The sequence below is a fragment of the Gopherus flavomarginatus genome, chromosome 4 (assembly GCF_025201925.1).
Source record: "Gopherus flavomarginatus isolate rGopFla2 chromosome 4, rGopFla2.mat.asm, whole genome shotgun sequence".
Classification (NCBI taxonomy): Eukaryota; Metazoa; Chordata; order Testudines; family Testudinidae; genus Gopherus; species Gopherus flavomarginatus.
In genome coordinates this window covers 216,924,184-216,946,296 of record NC_066620.1, presented here as the reverse complement: position 1 = coordinate 216,946,296, position 22,113 = coordinate 216,924,184, and the positions used below count along the sequence as shown (strand labels likewise).

At 63.4% G+C, this 22,113-nt stretch overlaps 2 protein-coding genes across 3 annotated transcripts in view; one reads left to right on the top strand and one right to left on the bottom strand.

Moving 5' to 3' along the window:
• Positions 1-11,255, top strand: part of LOC127048810 (cGMP-dependent protein kinase 1-like) — a 93,548-nt gene extending 82,293 nt beyond the window's left edge. For both annotated transcript variants that reach the window (XM_050948802.1, XM_050948803.1), the window contains 4 exons: positions 9,434-9,550; positions 9,865-9,927; positions 10,358-10,433; positions 10,869-11,255. In XM_050948802.1, the coding sequence (XP_050804759.1) occupies positions 9,434-9,550; positions 9,865-9,927; positions 10,358-10,433; positions 10,869-10,955 (343 nt within the window). In that variant the 3' untranslated portion in view covers positions 10,956-11,255. The remainder of the gene's footprint in view (positions 1-9,433; positions 9,551-9,864; positions 9,928-10,357; positions 10,434-10,868) is intronic.
• Positions 11,256-11,769: 514 nt separating this feature from the next.
• EMILIN1 (elastin microfibril interfacer 1) overlaps positions 11,770-22,113 on the bottom strand; it is a 30,107-nt gene continuing 19,763 nt past the window's right edge. The window contains exons 4-8 of the mRNA XM_050948730.1: positions 19,365-21,467; positions 18,837-18,935; positions 16,435-16,452; positions 15,777-15,911; positions 11,770-13,021 (exon numbers count right to left, since the gene is read on the bottom strand). Coding sequence (XP_050804687.1) covers positions 12,681-13,021; positions 15,777-15,911; positions 16,435-16,452; positions 18,837-18,935; positions 19,365-21,467 — 2,696 coding nt within the window. The 3' untranslated portion in view covers positions 11,770-12,680. The remainder of the gene's footprint in view (positions 13,022-15,776; positions 15,912-16,434; positions 16,453-18,836; positions 18,936-19,364; positions 21,468-22,113) is intronic.

Sequence of the window (22,113 nt, the reverse complement as noted above, 5' to 3'; positions counted from 1 at the left end):
TAGGAAGGGGGGGGGTCTCAGGAAGCCCTCAGCCGCCAGCTGACCACTCCCAGCGGGGACAGACACTGGTGCCTGCGCTGCATCTGCCCGGCTGCTTCCCTCAGAGACAGGGCTCCGTTCATTCATGCGGTCTCCCTGCTCCAGCTGGGCAATCAGCTGGTCCTTGCTGAGCCTCCCCGGGCGCAGCCCCCTCTGCTTGCACAGCTCCAGCAGGTCACACTTGCGCCGCTTGGCATACATCTTCCTGCTGGCCACAAGCAGGTCGGGGTGCTTGCTGCTCCCCACAGTTTCCAGGGAGTCCCCTAATGTGCCAGTCCTTCTTGAGGTCTCCACCTCTTTGCCAGGGTCGAGCTGCAGCCTCCTCCGCCCCTGGGACCGCTCGCTGCAATCCCCCGGGGGACTCTGTTACTGCAAAGAGCTTCTCACTGGGCACACACTCCCAGGGGTTAACCACCCCTTCGTCTTACTGCTCCCCAGTCACTCACTGCAGGAAGCGCCGTCCACAGGGTGCAGTATATCCCAGCGCTGCCACCAGTTGTCGCAGAGTGTGGGGGAGTCCGGCCCTGCACCCCTCTTCCTGGGACCCACAGTGACTCTCAGCCAGCCAGTAAAACAGAAGGTTTATTGGACAACAGGAATGCAGGTTACAGCAGAGCTTGTAGGCACAGCCAGGACCCCTCAATCGAGTCCTTCTGGGGTTCAGGAAGCTTAGTCCCCTGAATTCCAACCACCCAGCCCAAAACCGAAACTAAACTTCACTCCCTCCAGCTGGCCCCTTCCTTTGTCCAGCTTCCAGGGCAAAGGTGCTGACCCCCTACCCCCCACCTGGCTCAGGTTACAGGCCTAGGTCCTGTCCCTCACCTAAATTCCTCCCTGGCTCTCCCATCCCCCACACAGACAGTCCCTACTCCATCACACCCTCCCTGCCACACAGGACCAGCGCTAGTGTTTTTAGCGCCCTAGGTGCATGGCCATTTCACCGCTCCGCGCGCTGGTCCTGCAGCTCCAGTGGAGCTGCCGCAGTCGTGCCTGCAGGAGGTCCACCCGAGCCGCGGGAGCAGCGGACCGTCTGCAGGAATGCCTGCGGCAGCTCCATTGGAGCCACGGGACCAGGGGACCCTCTGCAGGCACCACTGCGGCAGCTCCACCGGAGGCATCTGCCACCGCCCCCCGGAAATGCCGCCCCCCAATAATCCTGGTGCCCTAGGCGATTGCCTAGGCCGCCTAAGTGGAAGCGTCAGCCCTGCTGCCACACACCTCACTCCAGTCGCTGCTGCACTGCCAATAAACTCTGCAGTGTTTTCACCTATTTAGCTTTAATACGAGTTTTAAGGTCAAGTTCTTCAGAGACCACGGAAACAGCATTTGCACGCGGCCCCAGTGCCGGGCTCTGTGGGGCTTGCCTGGGAGTTTCTAACAGCATGGTTAGCATTTGCTGGGTCTGGGCGGGTATTTGTTACAGTTGGACACACTGGTTTGATGTGCCCAGGTGTACCACGTGAATGACAGACCACTTGTTCTCCCTTGAAGTGTGCTCTGGGCCTCAGGAGCTTTTCTCACAGAAGTGGGGCTGCTCCCACTTTTAAATCCTTCCCTCCTCTTGAGCTGGGGAGAATGGTGATCAGCTTTCCCCGGAGGTTCACACCCTTCCTGAGCCCTGTTTTGAGTATGTGCATCCACAATCTCTGCCGTCCATAGGACTGACTCACGGTCCCTAGCACACACAGCTGCTCTCACATGGGCAGGCACAATGTCTAGGAACTGTTCCAAAGTGACTAAATCCAGCAGTTTTTCAAAACTCCCATGTGCCTTTGCTCCCATAACCCACTTTTTAACAAAACTCATCAGCTTATGAGCACATTCTACAAAAGTACAGTCATGAGACATCTTAAACTTTCTAAACTTAGCTCTGTAAGATTCAGGAGTAGCCTTGAACCGCCTTAACACCGAATCTTTAAACCGCCCAGAATCCAAGGCTTCTTGTTCCCCCAATTCATTAAATACCTCCCTGGCTTTTCCAGTCAGTCTGGTCAGCAGGACGGGCATTCACTGGTCATCTGGGATCCCATGTAGAGCACATCGAGGTACAAAGATAGTCAAAACCTCCTCTGTGTCTTCACTATCTTTGTAAATTGGACAGATCCATGTGCCTTTTATGAGCCCTTTCCTCTCTGTAGTGGCTTCCTTCCTTTCAGCAGCTTCTCTTTCCCATTCAGCCATTCGCTCTTTGGGTTCTCACTCTACCTTGGCCATCTTTTGCTTGTCCAGCAATCGAAGATCTGCTGGTTCTCCTTCGAGTGATTGCTCATATCCATTCCAGGTAGGTGTGTGCGCCGCGCGTGCACGTTTGCCGGAAACTTTTTTACCCTAGCAACTCCAGTGGGCCGGCAGGTCGCCCCCTAGAGTGGCGCCACTATGGCACTTGATATATACCCCTGCCGGCCCGCCCGCTCCTCAGTTCCTTCTTACCGCCGTGTCGGTTGCTGGAACTGTGGAGTGCGGCTTGCTGTCCCCCATGTCCCTAGCTCTCCTTTGTATACCGTTAGTAGTTGTAGTTGTAAATAGTTTCAAAAACAGTTTAAGGTAGTATAGTAGTTAGTTGTCTATTGTATATAGTTATAGAACTTATTCGCGGGGTGGGCCGTTGCCCTTCCCGGTGCCCGGCTCCGGGCTCATGCCTGGCTCGCCGGGCTTCAAGCAGTGCTCCGCATGGAAGAGGCCGATGCCGACTAGCGTTCCCCACTACGCGTGCCTCAAGTGCCTGGGGGAATCGCACACATTGAGAAGTGTCATATTTGCAAAGCCTTTAAGCCTTGCACAAAGAAGGAGAGGGATCAAAGACTCCGCGCTCTCCTAATGGAAGCGGCACTGACTCCGGCACTGGCAGTGCAACCGGCCTCTTCTACTCCGGCACCAGACCGCGCCGGCACCGGCAAGACACCCCGGCACCGTCCATCCCCGGCACCGGGAGCAGATCCAAGACCCTCGACATCTGCAACACCATCTAGGCAGGCTCGAGTGGAACGCCCAGCACCTACCTTGGCCGCGGCACCGCCTGCAGGGCTGCTGTCGACTCCGGGTCCGGAAGGTCCGTCGAGTCCGGCCCCTCCTAGCTCCCCCTTGAGATCAGGGGTCGAGCTGTTAGTCCCATCTACGCCGGAGACCTTTGCCTCGGCATGGGACTTGATAGCGCTCACGGAGCCATTGCAGCCTCAAACCACGGCACCCCCGGGACGGGTAACCTCCAGAGGCAAACCAATGCTGAGAGCGCCGTCTCCGGAGTCCAGACAGGTCCAGCCACCAGGACCCAGAGCTCCCTCCAGAGACGGAGGTGCAGCCCCAGACAGACCCCCCCGTGGACGCTCTGTTGCCAGGGGTTTCCTCGTCGTCTTCCCCTGATGAGGCAGTGGCGGGTACCTCGTCCTCCAGCCCTCCCCATCTAGATCTTAGGGCACACCAGGACCTCCTCCGACGCGTGGCACAGAACCTGGACATTCAAGCAGAGGAGGTCTCTGAAATCGAGGACCCTGTGGTGAGCATCCTCTCTGCCGATGCGCCCACCAGAGTGGCCCTGCCTTTCATCAAGACTATTCAGGCCAACGCCGCTACTATCTGGCAGTCACCGGCCTCCATCCCTCCGACCGCTCGAGAAGTGGAAAGGAAGTACATGGCCCCCTCAAAGGGCTATGAATACCTGCACGTTCACCCGACACCCTGCTCCCTTGTGGTCCAGTCGGTGAACGACAGGGAGCGCCATGGTCAAGAGGCCCCGGCGCCCAAGTCTAAGGAGGCGAGGCGGATGGACCTCCTGGGCCACAAGGTCTATTCAGTGGGGGCGCTACAGCTCAGGGTCTCGAACCAGCAGGCCCTCCTTAGCCGCTACTCCTTTAACTCTTGGGTGGCGGCGGGCAAATTTGCAGAGCTGTTACCGCAGGACGCCCGTCAGGAATTTACCACCATTCTTGACGAGGGCAAAAAGGTAGCGAGGACCTCGCTACAAGCCTCCTTAGATGCTGCGGACTCGGCCGCTCGGACCCTTGCCTCGGGGCTTACGATGCGCCGCATTTCCTGGCTTCAGGTCTCTGGCCTTCCGCCAGAGCTCCAGCATACTATCCAGGACCTCCCCTTCGAAGGCCAGGGCCTGTTTTCCGATAAGACAGACCCCAGACTAAAGGGCCTTAAAGACAATCGAGTCATCATACGGTCTTTGGGGATGCATACGCCTGCGACACAGCGCAGGCCATTCCGGCAGCAGAACCAACAACAGCAGCGTCGGCCGTATCTTCAGTTCTGTCCGCGGCAGGACCTTAATAGGCGCCGCGGCAGGAACAACCGATGCAGACAGTCGGGTGGCCAAACGGGGCAAAACCAAGGCTCCGCCAAGGCCCCACCCGGACCCAAGCCTTCATTTTGAAGGTGCACCCGAGGGCGCAGTACCAGTTTCCCCTCCGGATCCTTCCCCGCAGTTTTCCAACCGTCTTTCATTTTTCCTCACGGCGTGGACCCGAATAACATCGGACCGTTGGGTCTTGCGCACTGTGCAGGCCGGTTATCACCTGCAGTTTTCATCGCCTCCCCCTCCCACCCACCACCCTCGTCCCTCTTCAGGGACCCCTCTCACGAGCAATTCCTCCGTCAGGAGGTGCAGACGCTCCTCGTCAAGGGAGCCATAGAGGAGGTTCCAGAGAGCGAGAAGGGCAAGGGGTTTTATTCCCGCTACTTTCTGATCCCCAAGCCCAGGGGGGCCTCAGGCCTATCCTCGACCTGCGAGAACTCAACAAGTATATGGTGAAGTTGAAGTTCCATATGGTATCCCTTGGAACCATCATCCCATCCCTGGATCCCGGAGACTGGTACGCCGCCCTCGACATGCAGGACGCTTACTTCCATATCGCCATATCCCCCCAGCACAGGCGTTTCCTTCGCTTTGTGGTCGACCGCCAACATTATCAATTTGCGGTCCTCCCGTTTGGCCTCTCTACGGCCCCGAGGGTGTTCACGAAATGCATGGCAGTCGTCGTTGCATACCTTCGGCGCAGCTGCATTCATGTGTTCCCCTACCTCGACGACTGGCTGATCCGGGGCACATCGGAGCTGCAGGTCCGCGACCACGTCCGCAGGATCAGCAGCCTCTTTGCTGCCCTAGGCCTCGTGATCAACATGGACAAGTCTACTCTGCTCCCCACGCAGAGGATAGAGTTCATCGGGGCCGTTCTGGACTCTACCCTGGCCAGGGCCTTGCTACCCTTGCCCAGGTTCCAGTCGCTGTCGGCCATCATTCTGCGCTTGCAGGCGGCCCCGCTGACCTCTCTAAGAACATGTCTGGCCCTCCTGGGACATATGGCGGCCTGTACGTTCGTGACAGCGTATGCCCGACTCCGCATGAGGCCTCTTCAATCTTGGCTCATCGCGCAGTACCGGCCGGCCAGACATTCGTTGGACACAGTTGTCACCGTTCCCCAAAGGGTACTGGACTCCCTTCGGTGGTGGCTGGACCAGTCTGTAGTCTGTGCGGGGCTCCCGTTCCATCCGCCCCAGCCCTTGGCATCCCTGATGACGGACGCCTCAGATCTGGGCTGGGGGGCGCACTGCGGTGCTCAGAGAACTCAGGGCCTGTGGATCCCTCAGGATCTGGACCTCCACATCAACATACGGGAGTTGAGAGCGGTCCGTCTTGCTTGTCAAGCGTTCGTCCATCACCTTCAAGGTCGTTGTGTCGCGGTGTTCACCGACAACACGACGACCATGTTCTACATCAACAAGCAGGGCGGCACCAGGTCCTCTCCCCTATGTCTCGAGGCGATGCGTCTCTGGGAGTTTTGTATAGCCCATGCCGTTCACCTTTCCGCCTCCTATCTCCCAGGAGTACGAAACACTCTAGCGGATCGACTGAGCAGGTCCTTCCGCTCGCACGAGTGGTCCCTCCGCCCAGACATCGCCCTCTCACTCTTCCAGAGGTGGGGTCGTCCCCGGATGGACCTCTTCGCGTCCAGGGAGAACAGGAAATGTCGAACATTCTGCTCCTTTCAGGGTCGGGAGCCCGGGTCTATAGCGGATGCCTTCCTGATCCCATGGGCGACCCATCTGTTTTACGCGTTCCCTCCCTTTCCGCTGATACACAGGGTCCTCCTCAAGGTGCGCAGAGACAGAGCTCATGTGATTCTGATAGCTCCAGCGTGGGCCAGACAACATTGGTACCCCATGTTGCTGTACCTCTCAGTAGCCAACCCAGTTGCCCTGCCCCTTCATCCGGACCTGATCACCCAGGACCACGGCAGGCTCTGTCACCCGGACCTTCGGTCTCTGCACCTTATGGCATGGCTCCTGCATGGTTGACCGGCTCCGAGTTACGCTGCTCTACCCCGGTTCGGGAGGTTCTCCTGGGCAGTAGAAAGCCTTCCACCAGGGCTACTTACTCGGCTAAGTGGAAGCGTTTCTCCTGTTGGTGTTCGGAGAAAGGTCTTCTCCCTATGGAGGTTCCCATCACCACTATTCTGGACTACATCTGGTCCCTCAAGGCCCAGGGTCTGGCGTTATCGTCCCTTCGGGTTCACCTAGCGGCTATCTCCACGTTTCATCCTGGAGGGGCTGGACGTTCCGTCTTCTCCCACCCTAGGGTGGCAAGATTCCTGAAGGGACTGGAACGTCTCTATCCACAGATCTGCCCTCCTGCCCCTTCATGGGATCTCAACCTGGTCCTAACTCGGCTCATGGGTCCTCCATTTGAGCCGTTAGCTACTTGCTCCCTGCTCTACCTCTCTTGGAAGACCGCCTTCCTAGTGGCCATCACCTCAGCTAGACGGGTGTCGGAACTACGGGCCCTCACAGTAGATCCCCAATATACGGTCTTCCATAAAGACAAGGTGCAACTGAGACCACACCCCGCCTTTCTACCCAAGGTGGTCTCAGCTTTCCACATTAACCAGGAGATCTTCCTCCCCGTCTTTTTCCCAAAGCCCCATTCGTCCCGCAGGGAGCAACAGCTCCACTCGCTAGATGTCCGTCGGGCGCTAGCGTTTTATGTGGACAAGACCAAACCGTTCCGCAAGTCCCCCCAGTTATTCGTGGCGGTAGCGGACCGGGTCAAGGGACTACCAATTTCCTCGCAGAGGATATCTTCCTGGGTTACCTCCTATATCAGGACCTGTTATGACCTGGCCCACGTTCCGACGGGCCGTGTGACTGCTCACTCCACCAGAGCACAGGCGTCATCGCTGGCTTTCCTTGCCCGCGTGCCGATCCAAGACATTTGTAGGGCAGCGACCTGGTCATCGGTCCACACATTCACTTCCCATTACGCCCTGGTTCAGCAGTCCAGAGATGATGCGGCCTTTGGCTCTGCAGTGCTCCAGGCCGCGACTTCTCATTCCGACCCCGCCGCCTAGGTAAGGCTTGGGATTCACCTACCTGGAATGGATATGAGCAAGCACTCGAAGAAGAAAAGACGGTTCCTCACCTTGTAACTGGTGTTCTTCGAGATGTGTTGCTCATATCCATTCCACACCCGCCCTCCTTCCCCACTGTCGGAGTCGCCGGCAAGAAGGAACTGAGAAGCGGGCGGGCCAGCAGGGTTATGTATCAAGTGCCATAGTGGCGCCACTCGAGGGGGCGACCTGCCGGCCCACTGGAGTTGCTAGGGTAAAAAAGTTTCCGGCAAACGTGCACGCACGGCGCGCACACCTACCTGGAATGGATATGAGCAACACATCTCGAAGAACACCAGTTACAAGGTGAGTAACCGTCTTTTTCTGTTCATGCTCCAGTTTATTTGCTGCCTTTTGCATTCCAGTTGCTTCTGCAGTTTCTGTAGTATCAGGTGAGGGCTGTGCTCCTGCCTCCTGATCACTGGTCATTAACAGCTCTCTCAGTTCTTGATTTGTAGCTTTCTTTCTAAAGCTTATCCCCTTTCTGAACACAAATCTTCCAGGGCTTTTTTGCCAAGGCCTCATATGCTCTTTGCTGACCCATTGCAACTGCTCTTTAACCAACCAAACTCCCATTCCCCAATTTCAAATTTGGACGCTGTGGGGTTCTGACCCAAAGCTTAACTGACCTGGTTCTGTGGATCCTGCTGACTGCACCACTGTAACGATGCTGCCTCTGGTGGGACACAACTGAAAATATCAATTCAGGACCAATTGCTCCAAGCAGGGCAGTTACAGCCCCAGGCTGGGGTCCTTTGCACACCAAGGCAACCAGACCAGCCAGACAAAGAGGACTTTGGTCTCACCCCACTGGCTAACCACAAGTCACACAAGCAATTTCCTTAGACACTCCAGTTTCCCAGTATCACCATCAATGCCACTTGCCATGGGGATGAATGGTTATGAAAACCAACACCCCAATAAAAGAAAATGGTTCTCTCGATCCCAAAGAATCAAGCCCCAGCCCCAGGTCAAATGATAGCTTAGATCTTACCCACATACCCGCTTAGAGCCAATTCTTATTAACTAAGCTAAAATGTATTAAAAAAGAAAAGAGAGAGAGAGAGTTGGTTAAAAGATCAATATACAGACAGACTTGAATTCAGTTCTTGAGGTTCAGACACAGCAGAGATGAATTTGTAGTTGCCAAAAGTCCTTTTAGAAAGAGTCCATAGGTTATAGTCCAATGTCCATATTCAGGGTGACTCCAGTCAGTGACTGGGGATCTCAATCCTTATGGCTTAAGGTTTCCCCCTCTTGAAACCCAAAGCAGATCTGAGATGAAGCAGGATCGTGTCCCAGGGTTCTTATCATTTCCAGCAGCCTTTCAGCCTGAGACAACAATAGGCTTAATTCCTTCTCCCAAACATCCTGGCAATTAGCACAGGGTAATTTATCCATTAAACAGTTCAGATACAGGTTACCACAACCTTCAAAGAGACACATAGACAATAATACTATTTCCCTCAAGTGTCTTCCTAAATGTTAATATTCCTTTTTTGAGCTTTGAATCAAAGCTATAGTGATAGACAAGCCTTGTTTGTTACATCCCAAGCCCTGAGCAAACACCTCCCCTTCTACCTCTAACAATGCAGACTAGCATTTCAAAGCTCTGTTCATTTACAGATCTTCCTAACCAGTTTCTAAAGTTGGGCCCTAGGTCAGTCTGGGGGGTAATTAACTCTTTCTGGCCCTGTCACCTTCCAATGAGATACTATATTATGCTCATAACGTCACGTCCCCCACCCCAAGCCTCAGATGCCCCACAGGGGTTAACCCACCTGAGTAGCAGGGGTCAGTTCCCCAGGAGTGGCACATAGGGGGTGAGCAGAGGTAGGATGTTCCTCTGGAGCAGCCCAGCCCATGGGGGAAGGGGAGCAGCCTGCTGGGTGGGGGAGGGGGAGAGCGTAGGGGGGTCCCGGGAGCTGCCTGCTGATTGGGGGAGGGGGAGAGCGTAGGGGGTCCCAGGAGCAGCCGACCGGATGCGTGATGCCCCCCTCTCTTGCCAGGCCCCCATTTCACAGCGCCGAGCCCCAGAAGATTTACAGCAAGATCCTGGATGGGGTGTTCTCGTTCCCGGCCTTCGTGAGCGAGGCTGCCTGCTCCCTGGTCTCCAAGCTGTGCCGGTGCGTGGGCCGGGCATGGGCTGCAGCTCCCTGGCACTGCTGCATGCCCACGGCTGCAGGGTGGGCATGGTGGGTGCTCCAGGGCCTGACCCGGGTGGGTGAGAGGGGGCAGGGGGGCACCGGGCTGGAGACTCCCTGGCCTCCCGGTGAGCCTGTTGCTGAGCTGTGGGCGAAGGGTCCTCTGGGCCCCTGCCGGAGCTGCGCCGTGGCCGGTGCCATGTGAACCTCCCTGGCAGGGGCACAGCTGGGGGAGGCTGTTGGGGGGGGTGGCAATGACAGGGGCTGCCCTGAGCCTATTCTCTGCACCGGCGCAGGCTCCGGCCGGGACAGCGCTTGGGGAACACCAGCACTGGCATCCGCGGCATCAGGAAACACAGGTAGGAGAGGAGCCAAGGGAGACGGGGAGCCCCCCACAGCGCCCCCTGCTGGGGATTCCCTCCTCCAACCCTGCACCCACAGCGCCCCCTGCTGGGGGTTCCCCCCTCCAACCCTGCACCCACAGCGCCCCCTGCTGGGTGTTCCCTCCTCCAGCCCTGCACCCCACAGCGCCCCTGCTGGGGCTTCTGTCCTCCAGCCCCGCACCCCAAAACCAGGGTTCCCCCCGGCCCCACACCCCACAGCACCCCCTGCTGGGGCTTCCGCCCTCTGGCCCCACTCCCCAAACCCAGGGTTCCTCCTACCAGCCCCACACCCCACAGCGCTCCCTGCTGGCGGTTCCCTCCTTCGGCTGGGTGAGGTGGGGCTGGAGCAGCTGGGACCCCCCTGTGGCCGGTGCTCCTGCCCCACTGATGCTATCCTTGGTCCCAGGTGGTTTGGCTCAGTGAAGTGGAAGCGTCTGGCTCTGCGGCAGGTTGATGCTCCTACCCTGGTGCTGATGAAGCAGGTGAGGGGCTGTGGGGGGGGGCACCCCTGGGCTTGGGGGCCGGGTTGAGGGGCGATCGTCTGAGTCCTTGGAGCGGGAGTGGGGGTGGGGCTGCCATGCTCTGCCTCCGTAGGGCACCGCAGCTCCCAGCATGCCATGGTGCATTGCTCTGCCCACGGGATGGGGGGGCACCCTGGCATGGCATCCCCCTCCCCCAAGCACGCCAGCCAGGGGCCCTGCAACACTGGGGCAGGGAGGTCCCTCCGCAGTGGCACAGTCCAGGCCGAGCAGCCCCTGGCTGTGGGGCAGCCTGTGGCTGTGGGAGCCCCAGGCAGGGGCCAGAGCCAGGGGGTGTCACGAGGCGGGTGGGGAACCAGGGAGCGAGGACCCAGGCCAAGCCCCATGGGGGGCAGGAGGGAGCTGGAGGAGACTAAGCCCCATGCCCTCCCTCCACAGGGCCCGCCCTACGCCAACTTCAAGCACTTCTCGGTGGACTGGACGCCGGCCGAGGAGGAGTTCTCGGGCTGGGACGAGGATTTCTGAGCGGCCGTGAGGCCCCGGGCAGCAGCACCCCAAGGACTAGGGGGTGGGGGACGCTCTGCTGGTGGCTGCTGCCCTGGTGCAGAGCTGGGCACGTGCCCGCGGAAGGACAGGGCCCTGGACTGCTCTTAGCCCTGGGCACGGGGCCCCAGCCTGGCAGACCCGCTGGCAGGGAGCGGAGGGCCCTGGGCCTGTTCCTGAATGCGGCTGCATGAGGGTGCAGGGTGCCAGGCTGGCGCTCCAGCCACCCTGGGGCGTGGCCAGCAGGGGCCGGCTGTGGGAGCTTCACCGTGCCAGGCCCCACAGGGCAATAAAGCCGCTGCAGGCCCCTGTGTGACTCCATGCGGCCTGGTGCTGGTCTCTGCAGCGCTGCCTGTGGGCATGGGGGGAGCCCTGGCGTTGCCTGGGCAGGGGACAAGGCTGCAGCTGCTCGCGGGGCCCAGGGGCTTGGGCCCGGGCCAACGTGCAGGTGGCGCTGACATGCGCCTGGCTCTGGCAACGGTGGCTGGTCCCAGCTGCCTCTGCTTGGCGGCGCCTGCCCCGACCCCTGCTGGTGCATGGGTGGGGCGACCCAAGCTGGCTCTGCCTCTGGCAGTACTGAGGGGCAGCCGTCGGGGGGGGGTTCACCCCCAGCTTGGCGCCGGCCTGCCAGTCCTCTCCTGGGGGCTGCATCTGGGCAGAGTCGGGCACCCCCAGGCAGCTCACCCTGCACCTTGCTCTGGTGAGGAGCTGCCCACGGCACCAGGGTCGTTGGGGGGGGAGGGCGCAGCCGGGCTGAGGAACGAGGCGGGGCCACAGGGTACAAAACACGGTGACATTTCTTTATTAATACATGAAATAGATGCCTGGGCAGAGCTGGCCCCTGTGCCAGGGTAGGGCACCAGCACCCGCAGAGCCGTTCCCGGGTCCTTCCCCCCACGGCTCCCTCAGCCAGGCCCAGAGCGGGCAGTGCTGCCCGCCGGCTCGTCTCTGGTGCCGTCGGTGCTGGGAGTGGGCTGGGCACCGCCTCGCCAGTGCTGCGTGCCCCACGGGCGCTCGCCGGGCCTGGCGTGGGGGCGGCTGGGCTCTCTGCCCAGGGGTGGCGAGGGGCTGAGCGGGTGAGCAGGAGCTGTGCAGAAGGGCTGTGGCAGGCGGGTGCCCCTGAGGGTGGGCAGCAGGGCAGGAATGGGCGCGACAGGATGATAAATAACAGGGAGGTGCCCGGTCGATGTGGGTGGGGAGGGGCCTGGCTCCAGGGGAGGGGGATCCCGTGCCCCGGGCATCCCTCCAGGGGTCACAGCCTGGCGTGTCGCTGGAGCCCCCCGTACCCCCCGCAGCAGCCGGCTGGCCTGCAGGAGACGCATCCGCCTGAGGCCCCAGCCCTGGCCGGCCCCTGGGGTGCCCTGGCCACGAGCCCCTGCAGCCGGGGGATAGCTGGGAGCGGTGAGGGACCCAGGGGCCCTCCAGCTCATCCAGGGCAGGGCTGCCCTGCTTTGGGGGTGCTGGGCTCCACAGGGAACTCGCAGCCTCCTGAGCCCGCTGCGGCAGCACGTGGGGGTGGGCTGCCAGCCTGGGCCCCCTTGTGCCCCCCACGCCAGGGAGCCGTGTCTCCTGCAGCTCCTCGGAGAGGCCAGGCGGATGCCCCTGCCCCCCAGCTCTGATGGGTCATGGCCTTTGCACTCCTAGGATGCAGCGCGCCAGGGGCTGGGCGGGGCAGTGCTGGGCCCCTCCCGGGGCCGGGGCCAGGGACTAGCCGGCCTCGCCCCCCTCGTCCGGGTACAGCAGCACCCCGCTGAAGACGGTGAGCGGCTCGTCGGAGGAGTGGGCCAGCCGGCCAGTCACCAGGTCCACGCAGAGCGTCTCGCCCGCCTCCAGCTGCAGCAGCAGGTTGAAGACACCCAGGGAGCCGGGGCTGGGCTGGTTCTCGGCCACGGGCTTGTTCTCCAGGCCCTCGGGCTGGTAGCCCCCCGAGTCGCTGCGGGCGATGCCCTGGTTGGAGCGCGACAGCACGGCCTCCAGCTTCTCGTTCCGGTGCCCCGTCAGCACGGCGCTGACGAAGTAACGCCCGGCCACGGGCACCGTGAAGATACCTGGGGGGGGAGCCCGTCAGCGGGGCGGGAGCGTCCTCCCAGGGGCCCATGGGGGGGTCCGAGCACGCGATGAGCAGCCCCTGCCACCCCAGCCTGGAGCCCCCTCAGCCCTGCCAGTGCCCCCATTCTGCCCCAAAGCCCCCTGCCAGCCCTGAGCTCCCCACACACAGCCCTGCCAGTGCCTCCATCCTGCCCCACAGCCCCCTGCCAGCCCAGCCCTGAGCTCCCCACACACAGCCCTGCCAGTGCCTCCATCCTGCCCCACAGCCTCCTGCCAGCCCTGAGCTCCCCACACACAGCCCTGCCAGTGCCTCATCCTGCCCCACAGCCCCCTGCCAGCCCTGAGCTCCCCACATACAGCCCTGCCAGTGCCCCCATCCTGCCCCACAGCCCCCTGCCAGCCCAGCCCTGAGCTCCCCACACACAGCCCTGCCAGTGCCCCCATCCTGCCCACATCCCCCTGCCAGCCCAGCCCTGAGCTCCCCACACACAGCCCTGCCAGTGCCCCCAACCCCACCACACAGCCCCCTGCCAGCCCAGCCCTGAGCTCCCCGCACACAGCCCTGACAGTGCCCCCATCCTGCCCCACAGCCCCCTGCCAGCCCAGCCCTGAGCTCCCCACACACACCTGCCAGTGCCTCCATCCTGCCCCACAGCCTCCTGCCAGCCCTGAGCTCCCCACACATAGCCCTGCCAGTGCCTCATCCTGCCCCACAGCCCCCTGCCAGCCCTGAGCTCCCCACATACAGCCCTGCCAGTGCCCCATCCTGCCCCACAGCCTCCTGCCAGCCCTGAGCTCCCCACACACAGCCCTGCCAGTGCCTCCATCCTGCCCCACAGCCCCCTGCCAGCCCAGCCCTGAGCTCCCCACACACAGCCCTGCCAGTGCCTCCATCCTGCCCCACAGCCTCCTGCCAGCCCTGAGCTCCCCACACACAGCCCTGCCAGTGCCTCATCCTGCCCCACAGCCCCCTGCCAGCCCTGAGCTCCCCACATACAGCCCTGCCAGTGCCCCATCCTGCCCCACAGCCTCCTGCCAGCCCTGAGCTCCCCACACACAGCCCTGCCAGTGCCTCCATCCTGCCCCACAGCCTCCTGCCAGCCCTGAGCTCCCCACACACAGCCCTGCCAGTGCCTCATCCTGCCCCACAGCCCCCTGCCAGCCCTGAGCTCCCCACATACAGCCCTGCCAGTGCCCCCATCCTGCCCCACAGCCCCCTGCCAGCCCAACCCTGAGCTCCCCACACACAGCCCTGCCAGTGCCCCCATCCTGCCCACATCCCCCTGCCAGCCCAGCCCTGAGCTCCCCACACACAGCCCTGCCAGTGCCCCCAACCCCACCACACAGCCCCCTGCCAGCCCAGCCCTGAGCTCCCCGCACACAGCCCTGACAGTGCCCCCATCCTGCCCCACAGCCCCCTGCCAGCCCTGAGCTCCCCACACACAGACCTGCCAGTGCCCCATCCTCCCCACAGCCCCCTGCCAGCCCAGCCCTGAGCTCCCCACACACAGCCCTGCCAGTGCCCCATCCTGCCCCACAGCCTCCTGTCAGCCCAGCCCTGAGCTCCCTACACACAGCCCTGCCAGTGCCCCATCCTGCCCCACAGCCCCCGGCCAGCCCTGAGCTCCCCACACACAGCCCTGCCAGTGTCCCTAATCCCACCCCACAGCCTCCTGCCAGCCCAGCCCTGAGCTCCCCACACACAGCCCTGCCAGTGCCCCCATCCTGCCCCACAGCCCCTGCCAGCCCAGCCCTGAGCTCCCCACACACACAGCCCAGCCAGTGCCCCCATCCTCCCCACAGCCCCCTGCCAGCCCAGCCCTGAGCTCCCCACACACAGCCCTGCCAGTGCCCCCATCCTGCCCCACAGCCCCTGCCAGCCCAGCCCTGAGCTCCCCACACACACAGCCCAGCCAGTGCCCCCATCCTGCCCACAGCCCCCTGCCAGCCCAGCCCTGAGCTCCCCACACACAGCCCTGCCAGTGCCCCATCCTGCCCCACAGCCTCCTGTCAGCCCAGCCCTGAGCTCCCTACACACAGCCCTGCCAGTGCCCCATCCTGCCCCACAGCCCCCAGCCAGCCCTGAGCTCCCCACACACAGCCCTGCCAGTGTCCCTAATCCCACCCCACAGCCTCCTGCCAGCCCAGCCCTGAGCTCCCCACACACAGCCCTGCCAGTGCCCCCATCCTGCCCCACAGCCCCTGCCAGCCCAGCCCTGAGCTCCCCACACACACAGCCCAGCCAGTGCCCCCATCCTGCCCCACAGCCCCCTGGCAGCCCAGCCCTGAGCTCCCCACACACAGCCCTGCCAGTGCCCCATCCCGCCCCACAGCCCCCGGCCAGCCCTGAGCTCCCCGCACACAGCCCAGCCAGTGCCCCCATCCTGCCCCACAGCCCCCGGCCAGCCCTGAGCTCCCCACACACAGCCCTGCCAGTGCCCCATCCTGCCCCACAGTCCCCTGCCAGCCCTGAGCTCCCCACACACAGCCCTGCCAGTGCCCCCATCCTGCCCCACAGCCTCTTGTCAGTCGTGAGCTCCCCCCACACAGCCCTGACAGTGCCCCCAATCCCACCCCACAGCCTCCTGCCAGCCCAGCCCTGAGCTCCCCACACACAGCCCAGCCAGTGCCCCCATCCCGCCCCACAGCCCCTGCCAGCCCTGAGCTCTCCCCACAGCTCTGCCAGTGCCCCCATCCTACCCCACAGCCCCTGGCCTGGCTAGCCCAGCACTCCCCACGCACAGCGCTGCTCACCGGAGTAGGGGTCGTAGGCGTCCCCGTCGTTCACCAGCAGCCGGTCAAAGGGGATGGTGCCGGGCTCCACGTGCTGGGATGTCAGCGCGGCTGAGAAGGCGATTCTGGGCACCGAGGCCACCGCGCCCACCGGGCCTGGCACAGAGAGATGAGTCAGCACGATGCCTGTAGGACCCCCCTGTCCCAGCCTCCTCCCTGCCCCCCTGGCAGCTCTGTGTCCCCCCACCCTCCAGCTCCTCACCCATCTCCCCTGCACCTGGGCCCCCTCATCCCACCCCCCTGCTCCCGGTCCCCCCGTGCCATCCCCCCCTGTACCTGTGCCCTGTCCCCCCATGCCAACCCCCCCTGCACCCAGGGACCCCCATCTCACCCCCAGCTGCCCCCCAGCCTTCTTGTGCCTGAGTCCCCCATCTCATCACACCCCAGGATGTCTCTGCCCCCTGTGTCTGGGGCCCCATCCCAAAATGTGCCCAGCTCCTCCACAGCCCCCTCCCCCTGCACGGGGGGGCAGCCCCATGCCCCGCCCCAGCCAGGCTGGGCCTATTCTAGCACCAAGAGGCTGAGCCCAGCTCCCCGGGGGCTGCAGGGCAGACCCTGCCAGAGGGCGAGTCCCCCATCCCCTGCCCCACTGCCCCCTCCCTCCCCCAGACAGGCTCACCTTGCTCGCCAGGGAGCCCTGGAAGGGAAGAGAGAGGAGAGGTGAGCACAGGATGCTGGGGCTTGGCAGGGGCAGGGGGGGCAAACTGTGTGGTGGGGTGGGGGGTAGCAGGGCAGTGGGGGAGCTGTGCGGTGGGGTGGGGTGGAGCTGTGCATGGGATGGGCAGTATTAGGGTGGGGGTAGCTGTGCAGGGGGGTGGGCAGCAGTAGGGTGGGGGGGCTGTGCATGGGGTGGGTGGCAGTAGGGTGGAGAGACTGTGCATGGGGTGGGCAGCAGTAGGGCGGGGGGGAGCTGTGGGGTGGGGTGGGGGGGTACCAGGGTTGGGGGGGGCTGTGCATGGGTTGGGTGTCAGTAGGGCGGTGGGGGGGGGCTGTGCATGGGATGGGTGTCAGTAGGGTGGGGGGTAGCGGTGCGGAAGGGGCAGTACAAGGGTGGGAGTAGACGGGGGGGTGGGAGGCAATAGGGCAGGGTAGGCTGTGCATGGGCTGGGCGGCAGTAGGGCGGTGGGGAGGCTGTGTGGTGGGGTAGGGGGTACCAGGGCGGGGGGGGGGGCTGTGCATGGGGTGGGTGGCAGTAGTGTGTGGAGGGGCTTTGCATGGGGTGGGCAGTATTAGGGTCGGGGGGCTGTGCATGGGGTGGGCGGCAGTAGGGCGGGGGGGCTGTGCAAGGGATGGGTGGCAGTAGGGCGGTGGGGGGGCTGTGCATGGGATGGGCGGCAGTAGGGCCAGGGGAGCTGTGTAGGGGGGTGGGGGGTACCGGGGGGGCTGTGCATGGGGTGGGCGGCAGTAGGGCGGTGGGGAGGCCATGTAGTGGGGTAGGGGGGGTGACAGTTATTGATATAAACTGGGACCATACAGAACATAGTTTGCAACCAAGGTCCTGTAGTGGCACCAAATCCTAGGTAAAGGGGGCCATATAAGGTGTCTAAGACCAGGTTATGAGTTACTGATTATGATTATGCTGTCTGTATGTCTGTACCATTTTGTAGTTGAAGTTATGAATATTGGCTGTATGCTGTCTGTATTTCAAACTTGTGCTGTGTTACTGGGAGAGATCCCAGACAGTGGGTGTTAGCTCTGCTTAGCCTGCTTCATGGCCCATTAAGGACCATCAGCTACAACTGACCCATTGAGAGGAGGCAGATACGCCTTGTGACTCAGCAGGGTGTGCAGGGACTGGCCCATGTGACTGCAGACTCCACGTTGCTGTAATTTTCCACAGTAAGAACAAAGAAGTGTTCTTACACCTGGAAGAGCCTATATAAGGCTGATGCCTCATCTCCATCTTGTCTTCAATCCTGCTTCCTACCTCTGGAGGGACTTTGCTACAAACTGAAGCTCTGCACAAAGGACTGAATGACCCATCCCAGCGGGGGATGTTCTCCAGAGACTTGATTTGAACCTGCAGTTTACTCCATCACTGCTACAAGCCTGAACTAAGAACTTTGCCATCACTGTATGGAATTGATTCCATTTAACCAATTCTAGCTCTCATCCTACCTTTTTCCCTTTATGAATAAACCTTTAGATTTTAGATTCTAAAGGATTGGCAACAGCGTGATTTGTGGGTAAGATCTGATGTGTATATTGACCTGGGTCTGGGGCTTGGTCCTTTAGGATCGAGAGAACCTTTTTCTTTTATTGGGGTGTTGGTTTTCATAACCATTCATCCCAGGACGGGTGGCACTGGTGGTGATACTGGGAGACTGGAGTGTCTAAGGAAATTGCTTGTGTGACTTGTGGTTAGCCAGCGGGGTGAAACCGAAGTCCTTTTTGTCTGGCTGGTTTGGTTTGCCTTAGAGGTGGAAAAGCCCCAGCCTAGGGCTGTGACTGCCCTGTTTGAGCAATTGGTCCTGAACTGGCACTCTCAGCTGGGTCCCGCCAGAACTGCATCATCACAGGGGGTACCAGGGTGGGGGGGCTGTGCATGGGGTGGGCGGCAGTAGGGCAGGGGGAGCTGTGGGGGGGGCTGTGCATGGGGTGGGTGGCGGTGGGGGGGGGGCTGTGCCTGCCCCTGGTGGGAGATATACCGGGTGAACACCCAGGGAAGAGGCCCCGGGCCCAGCAGGGGTGTTGGCTCAGGGCCCAGGCCTCCCAGGTCCCCCTGACCTGGCCTGGCCTGGGCTGGGTTCTCCTCTTGGCCCACAGTCCCCAGGCAGCGGCTCAGGCTCTGTGACCCCCTGGGCACTCAGCCCATTGCTGGGGGACATGTGGGGCACCCCCGGAACCCCCCCTAGAAATCAGCTGTGCCAGGCCGGGATCCCGTAGCTCAGGCTGTTCCCTTGGGCGCAGGTGGGTGTGAGGCCGACACCCAGGCAGGGGGGTGCCAAGGCAGGCCGGTGGAACCAGACCCTGCGATGGCTCCAACCACTCTCCTCCCCGTGGGGCAGGGCTGCTTCTCACCTGGGGGTCCCACGGGGCCTTGTTCTCCATTTCTGCCTGCGGGCCCTGGGGGACCTGATCTTCCCATGGGGCCTTCGGGTCCAGGTGGGCCGGGGGGGCCTGCAACAGAATCCAGAGAATCAGAGCTGCACCCCCCCGGCCAGTAAGAGCCCTGGGTCCCCCCCCAGAGTGTTCCCCCCCGGATCAGAGCCCTGAGTCCCCCCCCGAGTGTCCCCACCTGGATCAGAACCCTGGGTCCCTCCCTGAGCGCCCCCCCCGGATCAGAGCCCTGCCCTCCCCCGAGCTTCCCCACCTGGATCGGAGTTCTGGGCCCCCCCAAGATCGGAGCCCCCCAGGCCTGGTGGTGCCTCGATGCCCTGCCCGCCATGCCCAGTGGTGCCCTGGTGCCCTGCGCCCCCAGTGCCTTGCCCCTCATGCCTGGCAGTGCCATAGTGCCCTGCCCCCCATGCCTGGCAGTGCCCCAATGCCTCGCCCCCCATGCCCAGTGGTGCCCCACCCCTCCACGCCCAGTGGCGCCGGGGGCCATACCTGCCAGGTCCTGGCGCGTGAGGTTGTGCAGCTCGCCCTGCAGGCGCAGCAGAGAGGCGTTGAGGGCGCCCAGGCGGGGGTGGACGGTGCCCAGGTGGGTGTCCTGTAGCTTGTCGAGCAGGGCACCGTGGGTGCGCAGGGTGCTGTTCACCTCCTGCAGGCAGCCCCACAGCCCCGTCACGTGCTTGCTCAGCCCTTCCTTGACCTTGCGCAGGCTGCCGGAGACAGCGTCCAGCCGCTCGCAGACGCCCTCCAGCTTGGCCAGCCGCTGCTCCAGGCCGCCGGCCGCGCGCCGGCACTCCCCGGCCTCGCCCCGCAGCGTGCCGCCCAGGTGGTGCAGCTGGCGCGTCACCCCCTCCAGCCGCTCCTCGCTCTCGGCCGCGCGCTCCGTGGCCTCGGCCTGCACCTTGTTGATCTCGGCGATGATGCGGTCCTTGGTGGAGCCCAGCTCGTGGAGGTCGGTCTGGTGCTTGTCCACGGTGCTCTGCAGCCCGCGCAGCGTGTCGTTCAAGGAGCTGAAGCTCAGGATCACCTCGGACAGCTCGCCCTGCAGGGACTTCAGGTCCACGGCCGACGTGCCCCCGAAGACACTGAAGCCGTCCAGGGGCCTGTGGGCCTCCACGGGCTCCCGGCCCTGCTCTGGCTTCCTGGGCAGCAGCGGGCAAGAGCAGGCCGCCACCTCCCCACGCAGCTGGCCCACCTCGTCCTGCAGGGCGGCACAGGCCTGGCTGCAGCCGCGCTGCTCGGCCCGCACCGCGCCGCTCAGCCCCCGCAGGTCGGCCTCCAGCTGGCCCAGCCGTGCCCCCGTGCGGTTGAAGAAGAGCGTCAGGTCCCCGGCGGTAGAGTCGGTGGCGCTGCCCCCCGTGCCCAGCAGCTGGGTCTCCAGCTTGCCGATCTCAGCCGCCAGGCGCACTAGTGACTCCCCATTCACCCCCACCAGCTCCCGCAGCTTCTTCTCCGCGGCCTGCAGGGCCCGCACGGAGCCGGCCAGGCCGGCCCCAGAGCTGCTGAGCTGGTGCAGATTGGAGCCCAGGGTGCGCAGCTGCCCTTCGTTATCCTGCACCCGTCGCTCCAGGTCACTCAGGATGTTGCTGATCTGTGAGTCCTGGCTGCCCAGAGAGGGGTCGTGGGGCGTGGGGCAGGGCTGGCTGCACCCCACACCCTGGCCCTGCAGCTCTGTCACCACAGCCACACTCTGAGCCACGCTGTCCTTCAGCGTCTCCACATCCTGGCTCAGGTTGGCCAGGGCCTGGTGAACGTGGCCCTGGAAGCCGCTCAGCTGGCCGGCCACATTGGCGAGCTCCCCCTCGGCCCCGCTGAGCCGCCTGCTCAGCTCCCCCGCCAGGTGGCTGTGCAGGTGGGGCTGCCGCTGGGTGTAGTGCTGCTCCAGGCTGCGCTGGGTGGCATTCAGGCGCCTCTCCATCTCCACCAGCCGGCCCTCCAGCACCTGCCCGCCCTGCCCCGCCCCCGCCGGCGCCAGACTAGCCAGCTCGTGGTCCAGGCGCTCGTTGAGCATGGTGAAGGAGCCAGAGACGCCGCCCAGCCTCCGCTCCAGCTCTCCCACCTTGCCGCGCAGCTCGTCCAGCTGGGAGCAGCAGTCCTTGGGCAGGCGCCCCGCCAAGCCGCTGACGTGCCGCTGGATGCTCTCCACCGCCTCCCGGTTCCGCTGGTCCACAGAGCTGATCAGTTTCTCCAGGCCCCGCATGCGCTCCCGGTCCTCGGCCTGCTGCCGCCGCAGGCCCTCGCTGCCCGCCAGGCAGCTGGCGCAGGACTCCTGCACCAGCCGCTCCACCTCCTGCAGCAGCAGTGCCCCTCCCTGCGGGGCGCCCGGCCCCTGCCCGTTGCTGAGGTTGGTCAGCTCGGCGTCGTGGCTGGAGATCCGGTTGTCCAGATGCTGCAGATGCCTCTGGATCTTGTTGAGCGTCTCCTTCATCTCGGGCTGGGCGGCTGCGTCGGCCGGCTGCTTCCCACTGAGCGACAGCTCCACCGCCCTGCTCCCCTCCTGAAGCACCTTCTCCGTGGTGGCCTGCAGGTCCTGCAGCTGCTTGCTCAGGGTCTGCACCTTCTCCTCCAGCTGCTTCACCTTCTCCGCATCTCCCCGGCCTGCAGAACAGAGCGCTGAACCGGGCTCCCCGCAGCCGGGCACGGCCCCGCCCAGCCCCCCCCCCCCCACATACCTGGCCTGCAGAGCAGAGCGCTGAGCCGGGCTCCCCCAGACCCCCCTCCACACCCCAGCCTGCAGAGCAGAGCGCTGAGCCAGGCTCCCCCAGACCCCCCTCCACACCCCAGCCTGCAGAGCAGAGCGCTGAGCCAGGCTCCCCCCAGCCCCCACCACAACCCCATCCTGCAGAGCAAAGCGCTGAGCCAGGCTCCCCCAGACCCCCCCCCACACCCCCAGCCTGCAGAGCAGAGCGCTGAACCGGGCTCCCCCAGACCCCCCCCCATCCTGCAGAGCAGAGCGCTGAGCCGGGCTCCCAAAGACCCCCCCACACCCCATCCTGCAGAGCAGAGCGCTGAGCCAGGCTCCCCCAGACTCCCCCCCCCCCCACACCCCCAGCCTGCAGAGCAGAGCGCTGAGCTGGGCTCCCCCAGACCCTCCCACACCCCCAGCCTGCAGAGCAGAGCGCTGAGCCGGGCTCCCCCAGACCCCCCCACACCCCCAGCCTGCAGAGCAGAGCGCTGAGCCGGGCTCCCCCAGACCCCCCCACACCCCCAGCCTGCAGAGCAGAGCGCTGAGCCGGGCTCCCCC